This window comes from Mobula birostris, chromosome 4, assembly GCF_030028105.1.
Source record: "Mobula birostris isolate sMobBir1 chromosome 4, sMobBir1.hap1, whole genome shotgun sequence".
NCBI lineage: Eukaryota > Metazoa > Chordata > Chondrichthyes > Myliobatiformes > Myliobatidae > Mobula > Mobula birostris.
This window is the reverse complement of record NC_092373.1, coordinates 128,089,522-128,109,888: the sequence shown is the minus strand read 5'-3', so window position 1 is coordinate 128,109,888 and position 20,367 is coordinate 128,089,522. Positions and strand designations below refer to the sequence as shown.

The 20,367-nt window shown below is 40.7% G+C and overlaps 2 protein-coding genes across 4 annotated transcripts in view; one reads left to right on the top strand and one right to left on the bottom strand.

The window, feature by feature from the left end:
• abce1 (ATP-binding cassette, sub-family E (OABP), member 1) overlaps window positions 1-500 on the bottom strand; it is a 31,516-nt gene extending 31,016 nt beyond the window's left edge. For 2 of the 3 annotated variants that reach the window (XM_072256019.1, XM_072256018.1), the window contains exon 1: window positions 328-500. The gene's annotated coding sequence lies outside the window, so the exon portion shown is untranslated. The other variant, XM_072256020.1, reaches the window with a different exon arrangement.
• Window positions 501-605: 105 nt separating this feature from the next.
• anapc10 (anaphase promoting complex subunit 10) overlaps window positions 606-20,367 on the top strand; it is a 53,412-nt gene continuing 33,650 nt past the window's right edge. Inside the window, exons 1-4 of the mRNA XM_072256021.1 lie at window positions 606-825; window positions 11,710-11,844; window positions 14,955-15,045; window positions 19,848-19,968. Coding sequence (XP_072112122.1) covers window positions 11,730-11,844; window positions 14,955-15,045; window positions 19,848-19,968 — 327 coding nt within the window. The 5' untranslated portion in view covers window positions 606-825; window positions 11,710-11,729. The remainder of the gene's footprint in view (window positions 826-11,709; window positions 11,845-14,954; window positions 15,046-19,847; window positions 19,969-20,367) is intronic.

Below are 20,367 nucleotides of genomic sequence, written 5' to 3'. Positions count from 1 at the left end.
GGCAATGACTGGTTGAAACACCCTCAAAGGGCGAATTAACTTTAATTTAGGGGGATTTGGTTGAGTCGGCAGGAGACATACCGTTTAAACAGAAATCTTATCGGTTGAGTGACTGTTTTATTCTAAGCACAGCCATAACCCTCTACCTTCCAACAGTGATGTTGCTAACTATCCACATTGGAACATCAACGGGCACCGCTGCGGCCTACTGGGGCCAATTGGGCCGCGGCCTGGTTAACGCTGCAAGTTACAGCAGCTCACTCACTTTTTCACTAAATCTCACCCCGCCTGACGGCACCTGGCAGCACCCACTATCACCCCGATTACCTGGCCTGGCCTGGCCTGGTCCAGCCGGCCCTGATAGAGCAATTGTCTACGTCTAACTTCTTATGGGGATAGTCTCTAAGCCGAGCTAGATAAATCCACGCCGATCATTCAGCTCCGCTGACACGTTCCCCCAAAGCAGCAGAAAACGCCGGGCAAGATGGCGCCCGGCACGCATGCGCAGGGCCCACTCTATTCACTCGCTCGCCCCGCCGGGGCACGCAAACGTAGTGACGTTCCCTCAGTGCGCACGCGAACCCCGAAGCCTTCCCCTTGCGCATGCGCTGTTTACCTTTCGCTGTTCACGACGGGCAGGCGCGGTGAACGTCCGGCCCGGTAGTTTGTGAATCTTGGTTCGCACTCGCGCAGCCCTATATCTAGCGGGAAGGAGCTGTTGTCCGAGCTGTGCATTCGCGTCAGTCGTTGGGCAGGGCTCGAGAGGCGTGTTTCATGTGGTGCGTTCGTCACCCCAGTTGTTCCCGTTACCGCTGCCGCCTTCGGGTAAGCCTAAAGCTGTGTCCAATGGAGTTATCCCCCTTATCATCAACGGGTTAACATCTGGCGGTTCTGTGTGCTAATTGTGTGTTTGTGTATCCATTCGTCTCCTGAGTATAGGCAATGAGGTTACAGTTGTGCCTAACATTAGACTCACTGTCAGGCTTATTATCACTGATATATGTCTGTATTTTGTTTTATAGCAACAGTATAATGCAAGACATAAACATTACCGTAAGTTACGTAAGTAAGTGGTGTAAAAAGACGAAAAACGAAGTAGTGTTCCTTGATCTTTCGGAAATCTGATGGCAGAGTGTCAGTTCCTAAATGGTAGTAATGCGAAAAGGGCACGTCTCGGAAGTTGAGGGTCTTTAATGATGGATGCTGTCTACTTGAGGCATCGCCTCTTGAAGATGTCCTCGTTGGCAGGGAGGGGGAGGGCTGTATCTTTGATGAAACTGGTTAGTCTTCATCGCAGTTGTCTGCTTGGCTAATGGTACTACTGTATACAATGATAGATCATCCAGACTGGACAAATATGCTCACTACTGGAAATTAACACGTGATTGTTGGTGATGGTTAGCAACACTTAATATGCTTTGTGTTGAACTATGAAATGAAAAGCATAGCACAACATTTCCTTTTTTAAATAGTGTCTTTTATACTGTGTTTAAATGTCCAACATGTCAGTCTTAATATGCTGGGTAAACCCTACATCTGCAAGAAAATTTGGTAACCTTGATTTCAAAATTGGCTTGATGTTACAAGTTCTTAAAGCAATCCTTTCACTGTGCAATACCTTTCCCAATTTAGTTTACAAAAAGTACTTTTTAAAGTAATATAGCATTAACCACATGGTATATGGCATGCTTTTCTCACTAGGCATGTGATAACAAAGTACACAAGGCAAATAACAGTAGGCATAGGCCACCCTGCCATTCAAACTGATCATGGCTGATCTATGCTGATCTCAATTGCTTTTCTGTACCATATCCTCATAACCCTAAATTTATGAATCTTTCAAATATCTGGACTTCACCACTTCCTGGGTGGAGAGTTCCAGAGATTTAGTACCCTTTGAGGAAAGAAATCTCTTGGAACCTCAGTTAAGTGACTAGTCTCTTATTTTGTAACTATGACCCCTTGTCCATGACCATCCCACTAATGAAAACATCTAGCACCTACTCTCTCAAGCCTGCTTTGGAACTTGTACATTTGAGTGAGATCACCTCTCGTACTTCTGAACCCCAAGAAATACAGACTCAAGCTGTCTGGGCTTTACTGATGGGACAGCCCCTTCATCCTAGGGTTAGCCTAGCTCTTTGGACTGTCTCTAAGGCAACAATATCCTTTGTTTTTAGGTAAGGATTCCAAAACTGCAGTTTTCCAGGTATGGCCTCACCACAATCTGCACAAAAATGTAATAAAACCAAGTAATTTAAAATTGCAACCCAATCTTCCATAAATATTCAGTTGCTACAGGATTTGTTTAATGATATGAAAGGAGTGAACTTGGTGGCAAAGGAATTTCATTGTTACATTGGAAACAAATGCATAAATAACATGCATTAGTTATCTGTGCAAAGGCAGTTTCGTTGTATATTTACATTGTTAATGACTTACAATTATTTAGGCCTTTAAACAAGACATACTGTTTTAATGTGCTTCAGAAGTGTGTGTTATCAAATGGAAATTATGAACCAGTCTCTTGTACTAGGACTAAAAACAAACAAAATAGAGAATTGTGTTTTGAGGGTGTCTGTGAGAGAGAAAGCTGGTAAATTAAGGGTGTGCATAAGGCCAATACTGAAAGTGTGCAGAGCTCAGAGTTTGACAATTGGATGTAATTAAAGAATGATGATGGGTTCACTTGCCCATTTTGATTAACAAAATATAAGCTGTGAAGCCTTGAGTTATTGTTGGTTAATGAAATCGGGGCTGATTTGTGAATGGGATGTGGTGCGAATTAGACAATGTTTGTCAGAGTCTTGAATGAGTTTTCTACTTGCCTTTAATATTCTGAGTAGCTGTCAGCTGCTAGTAAAACTGTCAATGGCACTTCTGTATATTTAAAATTAAAGGTGGTAAAAGAGTGGTAGTGTTGTTTGCACTTTGTTACGGAGCACTACTTTTTTGGAAAACGAGATTCATATGAAACACAATTTGTATAGCTTGTAGTCTCAAGTGCTTTCTATTCAACTACAATTTTGTCTTGCATTGAACACACTAGTGTGAAATGATTTAAACTTTTGCATTAGAATTTTCTTTCTAATTGTTAATGCACAGATCCAAGCATGTCATATTTTAAAGTCAGCTGAGAGAAGGGTATAATGAAATGTTTTATTTTTTTCCCTTTATGGGATTATGGTTATCAGTTACAAGGCCAACATTTATTGCTCATTTCTAATTTTTGGAAGGAGAAGACAATGAGTCACTCTCTTAGTGATGAAGATGAACCACTCCATTCCTATCAGTGAAGGCTAGAGTATCTCAGAAAAGATGTTGTGGAAAAGATGGTCACCCACCTCTTTGTAGACTCTGGATTTGCAAAGAGGGTGTGAGGACAGATATAAGTGTCCATGAACCAGTTCATCCACAGCAGCTGCATAATAGAAGACTCTGCTCTCTGGGTTGTTCCCAGGGACACACAAGACAGACTCAAGGTCACCAACTCGGTGAAAGAAGCCCCTTGAGCTTACAGCAGAGTAAGATTTTTCGAAAGGAATGAATCAGACTGGCATAGTCCAGACTGCAGGAGTCCATTCTAAGGCTGTACTGAAACATGGTGTACCAATGCCGAGTCTCTGTGGGGAAGGACCACCGTATAAGCTCCTCCGTTGCCACACACGGAGGGACAGAGTGGGCGAGGAAACTCCTTGAGCAGTGAAAGAGTTCCAATAAATATCCTTTAAATATTTCGCCTTTCATCCTAAACCTATGATCCAGTTCTAGCCTCACCCATCTTAAGGAGAAGAAACTTGCATGCATTCACCCTATCTATACCAGTCATAATTTTGTACATTACTGTGAGATCTCGCCTGATTCTCCTCTGCTCCAGGGAGTAGAGTCTTAACCTATTCAACCTCTCCCTGTACCTCAGGTCCTCAAGTCGTGGAAACATCAACGTAAATTTTCTCTGCACTCTTTCAAAGCTTACTGATACCTTTTTCTGTAAGTAGGTGCCTCACCAACGTCTTGTACACTTCAATGTAACATTCCTATATTCAGTGCCCTGTTTTATGAAGGCCAATGTACCAAACATTCTTAATGACCCTGTGTACCTGTGATGCCATTTTCAAGGAATTATGGAAATAGAAAGGAATTAGTTTTAAGAAGAATTATGTCACCCGGGGCGGGGGGGGGCATGGCACTGTTAGGTTTTTTGTTTTCACTATAGAATGCAGTGACCATGAAAAATAAATTGTCATGCTTCTTTATATATACTACTTTATTCTGAATAAAGTTTTAGTTTTGAAATAAAAATTTTAATGCTTGATACTTACATGATGCAGCTGTCACCTGTCCCTGAAAGAATGCAAGCTTGGACCATATGAAGTATTTCTTATTGAATTGTAATCATTAAATGGCTCTGCTTCTAACCTTGTGAAGAAGTTTTGAACAATTGAATTTTTTTTGAGGGATATTATTGCAAACATTGGAAATACTTGAGGTAAGGGAAAATTTAAGCATTTTGGGTTGCTTCCATTTCCTTCACATTTTTTGTATTGATAATTATACTGATCTGTGAGCACTTTGAGGCTAAACTATTTACTGGATGAATTGTACCATTAGGTTGAATTTCCCATACAAGGTTATAAAACCCTTTTTTTTTAGCAGATTGGTATATTGGACAAAGGTGATTGGACCAAGCCTTTTGGGACAACATCAGTGGGGCTAATCTGCTCACAACAGGGATGAGAGATTTACTGTTACCCCATCTGAATAATTTATTTGCAATGCTTATTGCATAACAACTTCAGTAAATGGAGAGCATGTCTTTTATTGGACTTCTCTTGTATCATGGTATGAGAAAGAGCAGAATTTGGGGTTGATGTAAAAAGTAGTTTGTGGTCCAGATATTTGTGAATGGATTACAGACTGGTCAACAGAAACATTATTTTCTGGTAGCAATGTTGTAGCTGGAGCACTCTAAGGCTTTTCTTGATAGCTTATAATATAATTCTAATAATTCCACCCTATCCTCACTCTTCAGCTTTTTTTCATTATGCCATTTCTGTTATAATAAGACCATAAGACAAAGGAGCAGAAGTTGGCCATTTGGCCTATCGAGTCTGCTTCGCCATTCTATTATGAGCTGATCCAATCTCCCATTTAGTCCCACTGCCCCACCTTCTCACCATAACCTTTGATGCCCTGGCTACTCAGATACCTATCAATCTCTGCCTTAAATACACCCAATGACTTGGCCTCCACTGCTGCCCGTGGCAACAAATTCCATAGATTCACCACCCTCTGACTACAAAAATTTCTTTGCATTTCTGTTTTGAAAGGGCGCCCTTCAATCCTTAAGTCATGCCCTCTCGTACTAGACTCCCCCATCATGGGAAACAACTTTGCCATATCCACTCTGTCCATGCCTTTTAACATTCGAAATGTTTCTGTGAGGTCCTCCCTCATTCTTCTAAACTCCAAGGAATACAGTCCAAGAGCGGTCAAACGTTCCTCATATGTTAACCCTCTCATTCTCAGAATCATTCTAGTGAATCTTCTCTGAACCCTCTCCAATGTCAGCACTTCCTTTCTTAAATAAGGAGCCCAAAACTGCACACAGTACTCCAAGTGAGGTCTTACCAGTTATAGAGCCTCAACATCACATCCGGGCTCCTCTATTCCTCTAGAAATGAATGCAAACATTGCATTCACCTTCTTCACCACCGACTCAACCTGGAAGTTAACCTTAAGGGCATCCTGCACGAGGACTCCCAAGTCCAGTTGCATCTCAGAACTTTGAATTCTCTCCCTATTTAAATAATAGTCTGCCCATTTATTTCTTCTGCCAAAGTGCATAACCATACACTTTCCAACATTGTATTTCATTTGCCACTTCTTTGCCCATTCTTCCAATCTATCCAAGTCTCTCTGCAGACTCTCTGTTTCCTCAGCACTACCGGCCCCTCCACCTATCTTCGTATCATCAGCAAACTTAGCCACAAAGCCATCTATTCCATAATCCAAATCGTTGATGTACAAAGTAAAAAGAAGCTGCCCCAACACGGACCCCCGTGGAACACCACTGGTAAGAAGCAGCCAACCAGAATGGCATCCCTTTATTCCCACTCTCTGTTTCCTGCCAATCAGCCAACACTCTATCCACATATGTAACTTTCCCGTAATTCCATGGGCTCTTGTTTAGCAGTCTCATGTGCGGCACCTTGTCAAAGGCCTTCTGAAAATCCAAATACACAACATCCACTGCATCTCCCTTGTCTAGCCTGCTTGTAATTTCCTCAAAAAATTGCAATAGGTTTGTCAGGCAGGATTTTCCTTTAAGGAAACCATGCTGAGTTCTGACTATCTTGTCATATGCCTCCAGGTACTCCGTAATTTCATCCTTGACAATCGACTCCAACAACTTCCCAACCACCGATGTCAAGCTAACAGGTCTATAATTTCCTTTTTGCTTCCTTGTCCCCTTCTCAAATAGCAGACTGACATTTGCAATCTTCCAGTCCTCCAGAACCATGCCAGAATCTATTGACTTTTGAAAGATCATTGCTAATGCTTCTGCAATCTCCACAGCTACTTCCTTCAGAACACGAGGGTGCATTCCATCTGGTCCGGGAGATTTATCTACCCTTAGCCTATTCAGCTTCCTGAGTACTTTCTCTGTCGTAATTGTGACTGCGCACACTTCTCTTCCCTGCCGCCCTTGAGTGTCCGGTATACTGCTGATGTCTTCCTCAGTGAAGACTGATGCAAAATACTCGTTCAGTTCCTCCTCCATCTCCCATTACAATTTCTCCAGCTTCATTTCTATCAGTCCTATATCTACTCTCCCCTGTCTTTTACTCTTTATATACCTGAAAAAGCTTTTAGTATCCTCTGATATTATTTGTTAGCTTCCTTTCATAGTTCATCTTTTCCCTCTTAATGACCTTCTTAGTTTCCTTTTGCAAGCTTTTAAAAACTTCCCAATCCTCCGTCTTCCCACTAATTGTTGCTTCCTTGTATGTCCTCTCCTTTGCTTTAACTTTGGCTTCAACATCTCTTGTCAGCCACGGTTGCATCCTTTTTCCATTAGAAAATTTCTTCTTTTGGAATATATCAGTCTTGCACCTTCCTCACTTCTCATATAAACTCCAGCCACTGCTGCTCTGCCGTCCTTCCTGCTAGTATCCCTTTCCAGTCAACTTTGGCCAGTTCCTCTCTCATGCCACTGTAGTTTCCTTTCCTCCACTGAAATACCGACACATTGGATTTCGGCTTCTCATTCTCAAATTTCACAGTGAACTCAATCATGTTATGATCACTGCCTCCTAAGGGTTCCTTCACCTCAATCTCTCTAATCATCTGTGGTTCATTACACAATATCCAATCCAGTACAGCCGATTTCCCCCAGTGGGCTCAACAACAAGCTGTTCTAAAAAGCCATCTCGCAGACATTCTAGAAATTCTCTCTCTTGAGATCCAGTCCCCACAATTATCATAACACTGCCCTTCTGACAAGCCTTTTCTATTTCCTGTTGTAATTTGTAGTCCACATCACGGCAGCTGTTAGGAGGCCTGTATATAACTGCCATCAGGGTCTTTTTACCCTGCGATTTCTTTGCTTAACCCATAAAGATTCTGTACCTTCTGATCCTATGTTACCTCTTTCTAATGATTTAATATCATTTCTTACCAAAAAAGCCACGCTTCCCCCTCTGCCTACCTGCCTATCCTTCCGATACACCGTGTATCCTTGGATGTTCAGCTCCCAGAGACATGCATCCTTTAGCCGTGTCTCAGTGATGGTCACAATATCATACCTGCCAGTCTGTAGCTGTACGACAAGATCATCCACTTTATTCCTTGTGCTGTGTGCATTTAAGTACAGGTGGCCCCCGTTTTCCGAGCGTTCACCTTACGACACCTCGCTGTTACGAAAGACCTATGTTAGTTGCATGTTTTCGCTAACAGGTGTTTTCACTGTTACGAAAAGAGGCAGCGCATGCCCAATCAGCCAAGCTCCTCCCCTGGAACTGCATTCTAGCCAGCATTGCTTGAACACGTGCTTTATCTTGATTTATTTTATGTATCCGTTAGCAAGATGAGTTCCAAGGTATCGGAAAAGCCTAAAAGAGCTCATAAGGGTGTTACACTTAGTGTAAAACTAGACATAATTAAGCGTTTCGATTGTGGTGAACGAAGTAAAGACATTGTCCGCGCATTGAATTTGCCTGCGTCCACCATTCGCACTATTTATACGCAGAGAGAAAAAAACTGCCTTCCTTCAGAATATAGCTCTCACGCTGCTCTTCTTGTCCCGATCCAAAAAAAACAGCTGTTGGAAATCCCCTTCCTTTTTAATCTCTCCACGCTGTCCTGCCTACGTCACGCGCCTGCGCAGTCTCGTCCTTCTTGTACTTGAAGTTTTTTTAAAAAACTGCCTTCCTTCAGAATTTAGCTCTCACGCCGCTCTTCTTGTCCCGATCCATAAATCAATAAATAAATAAAATAATACAGAACAGGTGCATCTGTATTGAGGAGGCTATAGGAGTTACATGATCCTCTTGGACATATTCAGAAGAAATTAGGAATACAGGTGTCCCCTGCATTTTCAAACGTTCGCTTTACGAAACCTCACTGTTACAAAAGACCTACATTAGTACCCTGTTTTTGCTTTCAGAAGGTGTTTTCACTGTTATGAAGAAAATCAGCACGCGGTAAAAGGCAGCGCATGCCCCGAGCAGCCGCTCTCCCCCGGATTCGGAACAGCATTGCTTTAACACGTTGCATTGAGCAGCCGTTAGCAAGATGAGTTCTAAGGTGTCGGAAAAGCCTGAGAGAGTAAGGGTGTTACACCTGGTGTAAAACTAGACATAATTAAGCGTTTCGATCGTGGTGAACGAAGCAAGGACAAAATGAGTTTGGCTTGTGGAAGTTGACGAAGATGATGTTGAAGAGCATCCCATGACCAAGAACTGATAGATGAAGAGCTGATGCAATTGGAAGAGGAAAGGATAACAATCGAAACCGAATGCAGAAAGTGAAGCAACTGCGTGAGATTTTTGCTGCAATGATAAAGTAAGACTTTAATTTTGAAAGGGTTCATAGGTTTAGGGGATATTTGCAGGATGGTTTGAGTGCTTACAAACAACTGTATGATAGAAAAATGCGCGAGGCTCAGCAGTCAAGCAAGCCTTCCACATCAGCCACAGCAGACGACGAACCTCGACCTTCAACATCGAGGCGGGCAGTCATAGGAGAAGATGAGCTGCCTGCCCTGATCGACGATGAGATGACACCCCCATGTCCCCCCACCCCAACACCCGGGCTCCGGACAGATACTGTACCGATTTGCGAAGAACGCAGTGGTAGCCGGGAGGCACACAGCACATCTTTAAGAAAAAAGCCGAAATAAACATGCTAATTAATTAGGTGCTGCCTAGCACGTAATTGTCGGCCCAGATCAGAGGCGATGCAATCGGCAATTGCCTCTGATCTGCGCCGACATTTACGTGCCAGGCAGCACCTAATTAACTAGCATGTTTATTTCGGCTTTTTTCTTAAAGATGTGCTGGGTGCCTCCCAGCTACCACTGTGTTCTTCGTGGCAATGTATCGGGTCGGCGGCCCGGAGGGTGGGGGCCACCGCACCACCCAGCCTGCAATGACTCAGTGTAACACACCATCATCAGTGTGCTCGGCGCTGTTTTCCCAATTCTGGTAAGTGATACTACACTGTACATACATTATTTCTACTTTATATTGGCTGTGTATTTTTACGTGTTATTTGGTAGATTTGGCAGCTTCATAGTTTAAAGGTTACTGGAGAGCACGTTTATGCCAACAGCGCTTGCGTGAGATTTTCTGCCGAGAGCGCTTGCGTGAGATTTTTGGTACGGAGATCTGTGCAGGCAATTGCTGTAGAGAAGTATTTCTACTTTATATAGGCTGTGTATTTATCATATCATTCCTGCTTTTACTATATGTTACTGTTATTTTAGGTTTTATGTGCTATTTGGCATGATTTGGTAGGTTATTTTTGGGTCTGCGAACGCTCACAAAATTTTCCCATATAAATGGTAATTGCTTCTTCAGTTTACGATATTTCGGCTTACGAACCATTTCATAGGAACGCTCTACCTTTGGATGGCGGGGGAAACCTGTAAAAACTTAATGTACCTTTTGCATGGGTTAAATCAGTAGCAGGGCTTTCAACAGACATCTTGTGGAAATGATGGAGGAAACTAGTGAACTTCGCATTTCCCTATTAGACAGTTGTAATTAATCTGCATAATGTGAGAAGGAGGAATGTTCTTACTCCAAAATATTTCTATTGGAGACTTTAATCCCTTACTGAGGGAAAAAAACACAGCAGTTTCCTTGTGCTATTTGAGGAAGGCAGGTAGTCTTTCCACCCTGGAAAGCAAATGTTTGTTAAAACTTTAAATTGCATGCATATTGCTGGTAACATAGAAGATAATTTATATTTATATAATATGATACGAGGATGACTATGTTAATGGGTTGTATCCTGCAACTTTAGGAAGTTATTAGCAAATATATACTTTGATATCAACATTTAGTCTTAATAGTCATTTTCAGGTCTCTTCATTTTGCATTTTTGATATTTATTGCTTATTTTTTTTTGCTCTTTTGGTTCTTGGATTTACTCAGTATGCACACAAGAAAACAAGTCTTATGGTGACATTACAGTATGTATCTTGATAATAAGTTTACTTTGAACATTGAAATTTTATTATATCCATAATTTTAGTATAATAAGTTATGATATGTCCATTTCTGTCTTAGTGTTAGAAATCAAGTGGTGGTGTTAATTGTTTTTTTTTTGCAGTTTGAAACCTCTGAAGAACCTTTCTCCAGAAATAATTATGCTTAAAAAAAAATTGTGTACATTTGTAATTCATTTAAAGTTCACCTTAATTTATCGCTATTTCAAGTTCAGTTTTAAAATGTTAACTTAAAATTGATAGTGCCTACTTTAGAGTTGCTAAATGCAAACAAAGAGCACCTTATTATCAAATGATATGTACATGTGTATTGATGGCAACGGATATTCTGCAGCACAGATGTAGCTAGCTGCCTGCCCTTGGTCTGCGCTGTTTCTTCTGATGTGGCCTCAGAGATGATCTTCCACTGGGAGCCCAGCTTTCTTATGGCAAATTGCAGTGTGGATCTGCCTCTAGTGAAATACTGGTTACTCCTTAGAAAGGCTTTGACAGCTAGTCAGGCTGTGCCCTCAGCTCTCAGCCTGTAACTTACAAACATTGAAAATCATCTGGGATCTTTTTAAAGAAAACCAGTCTTAAAAAAAGTTAAAATTAGTTAAACAAATAGTGAGAATGATAAAGACATGCACAGTTTTCTCTAGTGGCCATTTCTTCTCTTCATTTTCATGGAATAATTGCCCTAATATGAGGCCATTTAAACAAGATGTTCACTGAGGCACTGTTGAGTCAGTTGGCAGACTGGGAAGGACAGATAGTACTGACTGAAGCCTGCTCTTGACTCTAGTACCCAGAGGAGAAACTGGTAGGTAGGATAGTATAAGCATTTGGGGAAGGTGTGCAGCCTTTTGTGAAAATATCATTGGCACTTAAAACTACAACAGGTGCATTTCTTATCCACATTGAATGTAAATGCCTTTTCTGAAACATTACTTTGTATTTAACAGCTACAACTGTAATCATATAATCTGTTGCAGATCAACAGTAGTTAGGAAGAATGACGACTCCAAGTAAGACACCCCCTGGAGATGACCCAAAGCAGCTGGAACGAACTGGTACAGTGCGAGAGATTGGTTCACAGGCTGTCTGGTCCTTGTCTTCTTGTAAACCAGGTAAGCCCTGAATATTGCTTGTGTAATCATTTGACTTTGCTTTAGTTTCTTGTTTCTAATTGTACATAAAATAGAATGAAGTACTATATAGTCCACTATTCCATTCTACGAGATAGCCCAAACTGTTCCAGTTATCAATGGTAATCATGCCATTATTATATAGGCGACACAGTTGAAAATGTGTTAGAAGTCATGAATAACAAACTAAAACTTTGGTTTGAAACTGTTAACTATGTTGTTCTGGAAATCTTTCTTTCTTTAAAAATGTTAAATAATTCATTACAAAATAAGAACAAATATGCACTACAGCACCATATTTGCATTTTAACAACTTTATCCATTCAAATGGAATGTGTCCTGAATAGCAGGTTCTGCGTCAAATATAAAAGTGTTGGTAATTGCTAGCTTATTATACTGAAATTCACAGTATGAATGTCAGGGTATGTACATGTGCACAAGAGTTTTGCACAGTACTGTCTTTGTCAAAGTGGAGCAGAGAGCGAGTTTGTAAATATAGCAGGAGCGAAAGATGTTGGGAAAGGTGAGGATGGGGCGCCACAGGAGGGGTCTGGGACAGGTGGTAGAAAGGGAGTGTGGGATGGGGGGATGGTACAGGTGCAGACACACCCAATCCTGAGGCATTGGGCAAAGTCATTTGATTCCAAGCAATTGGTCATTATAGAATGTCGCTTTGGTGCTTCATGTCTCTTTCCCCAGTACTGTTGCTACTCTCCCTAAGAGCGTGCATCCTGCAAAGATCACACAAAGACCATAACATGCAACGCTGAAGGAGGTAAAAAAGAACCCAAGGGCAACAGCAAAAGACCTGCAGAAATCTTAGAACTTGCTGAATTCTCTCCATGTGTCCACTATAAGAAAAACACTGAACAATGGTGTTCATGGAAGGACAGCACGGAGGAAACCACTAGTCTCCCAAAATAAAACATCACTGCATGTCTCAAGTTTGCAGAAGAATGCCTGGATGTTCCACAACGCTTTTGGGACAATGTTCTGAGAACAGATGAGACAAAAGTTGAACATTTTGGGAGAAATGCACATTGCTACGTTTGGAGGAAAAGGGGCACTGCACACCAACACCAAAATCTCATCCCAGCTGCAAAGCATGATGGAAGGAGCATCACAGTTTGGGGCAGGGCCTAGACAGCTTACTATTGTTGAGGGAACAATGAATTCAAAATTGTATCAAGACATTTTACAGCTTTCACTTGAAGCTTAGTAGAAGTTTGATGATGCAATAAGACAGTGATCTGAAACAGAAAAGTAAATTAACTGAATGGTTTAAAAAGAAGAAAATTTGTGTTTTGGAATGGCCAGGTTGGAGTCCAGACCTTAACCCAATTGAGATGCTGTGGGAAGACCTAGGTTATTGCTGCTAAAGGAGTAAATAAATACAAGGGTTCACATACCTTTTCCAGCCTGGACTGTGTACGGTTAAACAATGTATTCAATAAAGGCATATTATTGTGATTTAGATGAAGATCAGACCACATTTTATGAGTAATTAATGCAGAAAACCAGGTAATTGCAAAGGGTTCACAAACTTTTTCTTGCAACCGTATGTGTGCCTAATACTTTTGCACAGTATTGTAATTTGAATTAATACTGGATTTGACCCTAGTATGTGAAATTTAATTAAAGAAAACATGCAGGTTGTAAATCCAGTATGATATACGGGTATCATAAACCTTGCACTATCAAATCAGGTATTTGATATTGAGTATTTGTGTTTTGTATTGGAATTACTGAAATAAACTTTAGGTAACTCTCCACCTAACTTTTCTATCAGATTTTAATCATGTACAGCCCTTGGCTGCCTCCACCTTTCACTTCCCAACCTCTGTCGCTATCTTCACTTTGCCTGCCTCCATTTGCTTATCACTCTTGCTCACCTGGATCCACCTAATACTTGTCAGGCCTTTCTTCAGCCTTTCCCCTCACCTCTTTATACTGGTTACCTCCCGTCTATTTTTCAGTCCAATGAAAGATCCCAACGCAAATCACCTTGTATTTATTTTCCTCCTGTCCTGTTGTGTTCCTCTAGCAGTTTGATTTTTGTTCTAACATCTTTGTTATTTCTCCTTCATTTCCCCTGTTTTAGTGCTTTATGCAGATGTGATTGGTCTTGTGTACTGCCTGCATAAAATATCATCTTTCAATATATTTGAACTCAATTATGTTCACAGATCCCTCACTGACAAAACTCCTTATTTTTGGATGCCTCTGATCAAGGACTTGCTTGAGTTCTTTTTCTAGAGATGTTAGATCATGCTTGATTTAGGTCATACCTCGTGTTCATGATCCCTGTGGTCATTTTCACTTTTTGCTTCACTGCAGCTGTAAATGGGCAGCTGTTATACAAAGGAGAGCAGGTTATGAAAGCTTATGTTGTCAAAGGCCTTTCCAGCTCTTTCTGTATGTCTGTGCCGATAGGTTCTATTATGAACTGCAGGCACAGGGTAAATACAATTTAGCTGGTTGGGCTTGGGTGTCTTTAGGGTTGGAATTAAATTGTGCTAAAGATGTCATTTTACCTTCTTTAATCAATGGAAGCAGGGTTCAATTTGAAACTGTTGGATACTAACAGGCAGGAGAGAGAAGGAGGAGCAAATTGACATAATCAATATAGTATCCAATCAAAAAGTGTAGTTTGATTAAATATTTCCTGCAGATATTCTGCAGTCTTCTTTTGAAACATTACATATTGTGTGCTTGAAAGGGAATACAACTTCTACTCTGTTTTTAAGATGCTTTCACAATTTTGAAATTGACAGTTCAAAATGCTTGAACGATTAAGCAGCTACTCATTAAATCTAGATTTGTTAAATAGTGGGTTATCAGAACATGATTTTAACTAAAATTGAATGTGAAATTCTATTTTTAATATACATAGTTCTGCTAGTGAATTCCTGTATCAATAACCTGTAATGCTGAAAATTTCATCTGGGTAGTGCAAATATCCAATTTAAAGTAATTTAAGGTATTGCAGCTAAATCTAAAGTTTAATTTTGTATTTATGAACAATAACCAGATTATATAGGAATATTTGACTCAACAATTAGGAGTACAGTGAAATTTGATTGCTTTATTAGGATTTGGTGTGGATCAATTACGTGATGATAACCTGGAAACATACTGGCAGTCAGATGGATCTCAGCCTCATCTTGTAAACATTCAATTCAGGTATGACAATACAGCAAAATATTGGTTCAGCTGATTAGGAATATTGATGATGCGTGTTCCAGTTAGCATAATGTACATTGCGCCATTTCTTTTTTTCTCTTCAATGTCCTATTGTTTGCTTATAGCATCTTATAGCCATTCTGTTGGCACTCAAGAAAATAAAAGCAGGTTTCATTTTATGTTCCAACATTTGGCAGCACTTAACGAGATTTTTCTGAACTGGTTGGGTATGCTTCCAGAAGAGGAAAGATAACACAGCCAATCCCCGAGATATGTGAATGGCATAGAGAATGATGGAACAAAAAAAAAGGCAGTGGATATTGGCAGCCTTGCTGCATGTGAGGTGAATAACCTGAGTGAGAACTAAACTGAAGAAAGCAAGCTGAATGGAAAGGTTAAAGGAAAAACAGATGTGCAAAAGAAGTAAGTTTGCAAATGATAGACAGGGTAGGTGAGGGGCAAAGAGTATGCTCTACAGAGTAGGAATAGTCTGCTTTTTCATTGGCATTCCTTTGGAATTGCTGGAGGTTTATGGATTCTGAGATGACTGATGAGACTTCTGTGGGAGCCCAGACTCGCCATACCAATTAAGCCAGAAATGCCGGATGGGATGGGTAAGTGGTAAGGTGGTCTTCCTCTTCTGCTTTTTATGCTAACTTCTGTTGCAATACTCTCAGTACCAATCCAACTTGCTGTCTCAGTCATAGGGCCAGTGGGGATGATGTACTCTTTTTGCCGAGAGTATATTCTTGAGCCTTTTCCTCCGTCCACCTGCCAATCATGACCAGTGTCAGAGTTAAGAATAGAATATTAGAATATTTATGTATCTGTTTTTAATCAAATAAATGAATACTATCAAAATCTGTTGGGAACTGGAGGTAATATCTCAATTTTCACCCAATCTACAAATTATATTAAAAGGTTGGTTTATGTTTTATGGCATATAAACTTGTTAATCCGGAATAAATGCTTCCCACACTGTGAGGGACGTGGGAATGGAAAATGCAAAAGATCTTGCCTTCATTCCAAAATATATGGACATGTCTCACAACTATGTGCTGGTTGTTTAATCTCTTTTAGTGATGCTTTGGGAAACATTCATCAGAGTTAATCAAATTTAAGTAACTAATAAATATTAAAGGAGAAGCAACAAAGGCAAACCATGCTGATTAATATGATTCAATTTAGTAATGTGACAATAAGGGAGGGAAGTAAAAGGGTTTCAGTAATGTCAATGTAATTTTTAGTGTCAAATCCCACCCAAAAGCTGGTTAGCAATACAAGGACAGAAAGTAGAGAGTCAGTGTCTTAATGGCAGAAAGTTATGAGTCACAAGATCATAATATATAGAAACCATAGAAACTACAGCACAGAAACAGGCCTTTTGGCCCTTCTTGGCTGTGCCGAACCATTTTCTGCCTAGTCCCACCGACCTGCACACGGACCATATCCCTCCATACACCTCCCATCCATGTATCTGTCCAATTTATTCTTAAATGTTAAAAAAGAACCTGCATTTACCACCTCGTCTGGCAGCTCATTCCATACTCCCACCACTCTCTGTGTGAAGAAGCCCCCCCTAATGTTCCCTTTAAACTTTTCCCCTCTCACCCTTAAACCATGTCCTCTTTTTTTTTCTCCCCTTGCCTCAGTGGAAAAAGCCTGCTTGCATTCACTCCATCTATACCCATCATAATTTTATATACCTCTATCAAATCTCCCCTCATTCTTCAACGCTCCAGGGGATAAAGTCCTAACCTATTCAACCTTTCTCTGTAACTGAGTTTCTCAAGTCCTGGCAACATCCTTGTAAACCTTCTCTGCACTCTTTCAACCATATTTATATCCTTCCTGTAATTTGGTGACCAAAACTGAACACAATACTCAGATTCGGCCTCACCAATGCCTTATACATAGCATTCCAGCTCTTATACTCAATCATAACATTCCAGCTCTTATACTCAATACTTTGATTAATAAAGGCCAATGTACCAAAAGCTCTCTTTACGACCCTATCTACCTGTGACGCCACTTTTAGGGAATTTTGTATCTGTATTCCCAGATCCCTCTGTTCCACTGCACTCCTCAGTGCCTTACCATTAACCCTGTATGTTCTACCTTGGTTTGTCCTTCCAACATGCAATACCTCACACTTGTCTGTATTAAACTCCATCTGCCATTTTTCAGCCCATTTTTCCAGCTGGTCCAAGTCCCTCTGCAGGCTCTGAAAACCTTCCTCACTGTCTACTACACCTCCAGTCTTTGTATCATCAGCAAATTTGCTGATCCAATTTACCACATTATCATCCAGATCATTGATATAGATGACAAATAACTATGGACCCAGCACTGATCCCTGTGGCACACCACTAATCACAGGCCTCCACTCGGAGAAGCAATTCTCTACTACCACTCTTTGGCTTCTTCCATTGAGCCAATGTCTAATCCGATTTACCACCTCTCCATGTATACCTAGTGAATGAATTTTCCTAACTAACCTCCCATGCGGGACCTTGTCAAAGGCCTTACTGATGTCCATGTAGACAATATCCACTGCCTTCCCTTCATCCACTTTCTTGGTAACCTCCTCGAAAAACTCCAATAGATTGGTCAAACATGACCTACCACGCACAAAGCCATGCTGACTCTCCCTAATAAGTCCCTGCCTATCTAAATGCTTGTAGATTCTGTCTCTTAGTACTCCCTCCCATAACTTACCTACTACCGACGTAAAACTTACCGGCCTATAATTTCCCGGATTACTTTTCGATCCTTTTTTTAAACAACGGAACAACATGAGCCACTCTCCAATCCTTCGGCACCTCACCTGTAGACAGCGACACTTTAAATATTTCTGCCAGGGCCCCTGCAATTTCAACACTAGTCTCCTTCAAGGTCCGAGGGAACACCCTGTCAGGTCCCGGGGATTTATCCACTTTAATTTTCCTCAAGACAGCAAGGACCTCCTCCTTTTCGATCTGTATAGTTTCCATGATCTCACTGCTTGTTTCCCTTAATTCCATAGACTTCATGCCAGTTTCCTTAGTAAATACAGATGCAAAAAACCTATTTAAGATCTCCCCCATTTCCTTTGGTTCCACACATAGCCGACCACTCTGATCTTCAAGAGGACCAATTTTATCCCTTACAATCCTTTTGCTCTTAATATACCTGTAAAAGCTCTTTGGATTATCCTTCACTTTGACTGTCAAGGCAACCTCATGTCGTCTTTTAGCCTTCCTGATTTCTTTCCTAAGTATTTTCTTGCACTTCTTATACTCTTCAAGCACCTTATTTACTCCCTGCTTCCTATACATGTCATACAACTCCCTCTTCTTCCTTATCAGAGTTGCAATATCCCTTGAGAACCAAGGTTCCTTATTCCTATTCACTTTGCCTTTAATTCTGACAGGAACATACAAATTCTGTACTCTCAAAATTTCTCCTTTGAAGGCTTCCCACCTACCGATCACATCCTTGCCAGAGAACAACCTGTCCCAATCCATGCGTTTTAGATCCTTTCTCATTTCTTCAAATTTGGCCACCTTCCAGTTAAGAACCTCAACCCTAGGACCAGATCTAGGATATATGTGCAGAATTAGGCCATATGGCCCATCAAGTCTGCTCTGCCATTCAATCAACGTTGATCCTTTTTTAACCCCTCCTCTGTCCCACTCCCCAGCCTTCTCCCCGAAATCTTTGATGCCATGTCGAAGCAAGAACCTATCAAGCTCTTCCTTAAATATACCCAATGACCTGACCTCCACAGCTGCCTGTGGTAATAATTTCCACAAGTTCACCACCCTCTGGCTAAAGAAATTTCCCCGCATCTGTTTTCAATGGACACCCGTCTATCCTAAGGCTGTGTTCTCTTGTCTTAGACTCCCCCACCACAGGGTGGTCATATTATATAACCAACATTATATATCCTTGTTAACATAGTTTCTTATGTACGAGTGTACAGGCCAATATTTCAAACATTGCAGCTAATCTGCAAATTTGCAGTTTTGATAAGTAATGAGGATCATAATGGAAGACAGTGGGAGGACACAATCTCATACTTGACTATTTCCTTGATACCATGTTGAGTGAATTGCTTTGCTTGAAGGTTGGATTCTTCAATGAAGATTGCTGGAAAGAGCTAAATTAAATTGTCCTCTGTACTTCTGGATAAATATGGTTCCAAATACCTCAGCCTTTGGCACTTTTGCCAGGCTTGGTTGTCATGCAAGATGGAGATCATCTAATGGCCTCTTTAACTTGTTAACTAACAAATTAACTGAAGGCTATAATGTAGTTATAATCTGGATTGTCAGTTGTGGAATCACTTAGCTCACATGCTGATTATGAACAAAATTTCACATGCTGATTTTTCTGTTTAGCTTGTGCATAGTCCTGTGCTACATGTTCACAAGATTGGTATCAAAGCTGGGTGTAGCTCTTGGCATGCCCTTCCCTCATTGAATGATTGTTGCTTCTATCTAGATAGCTATGATAGTGTGGACTACATTAGGCTATTGAGATTTATTTTTCCAGTCCACAGTGTAGAACAGAGATTCCCAACTTGGGGTCCACAGCCCTCTTGGTTAATAGTAAAGGTCTATGACATAAAAAAAGGTAGGGAACCCCTGATGTAGAAGTTCAATAGTGAAATTACAGTAAGCTGTGGTACATTTGTGTGATTTTTACATTTAAATACAATGCATGAGCTGATTTTAATAAAAATGTTGTAGCTGCCCATGATCAGTTTTTGATCTGTATGTATTTGATTATTGGTTACTGAGAATAAATTGTTCTCATAGACGAAAAACAACTGTGAAAACCTTGTGTATTTATGCTGACTACAAATCTGATGAAAGCTATACACCAAGCAAGGTCTCCGTCAGAGTTGGAAACAACTTTCATGATCTTAAAGAAATGCGGGTATGTTTACTATATCGCTGCTTACGATGTTGGCTTTGATATTTAAGTCTTTCTCATCTTTCAGGGCATTCCAGACTAATAATTTAAAAACAAAAGTATTTTTTTTTTGCCTGCATGGCTCTCATGTTTGTATACAAATGAAACTAAGAACAAAGGTTGAGATTTTGCATGTAGCTGTGAGAATAGTAGAGCAGTGCTAGTGGGAGATTTCAATTTTCCTGCTATCAACTGAGCCAGCCAGAATGCAAAGGGCTTGCATGGAGTGGAATTTGGGTAGTGTTTCAAAGACGGTTTCCTCATGAGGAGCATACTCAGGAAAGAGCAATACAATATCTCTTCTTAGAGAACAAGGTGGACCAAGTAACTGAGGTGGAGGTTGGGGAGCACTTTGGGTCCAGG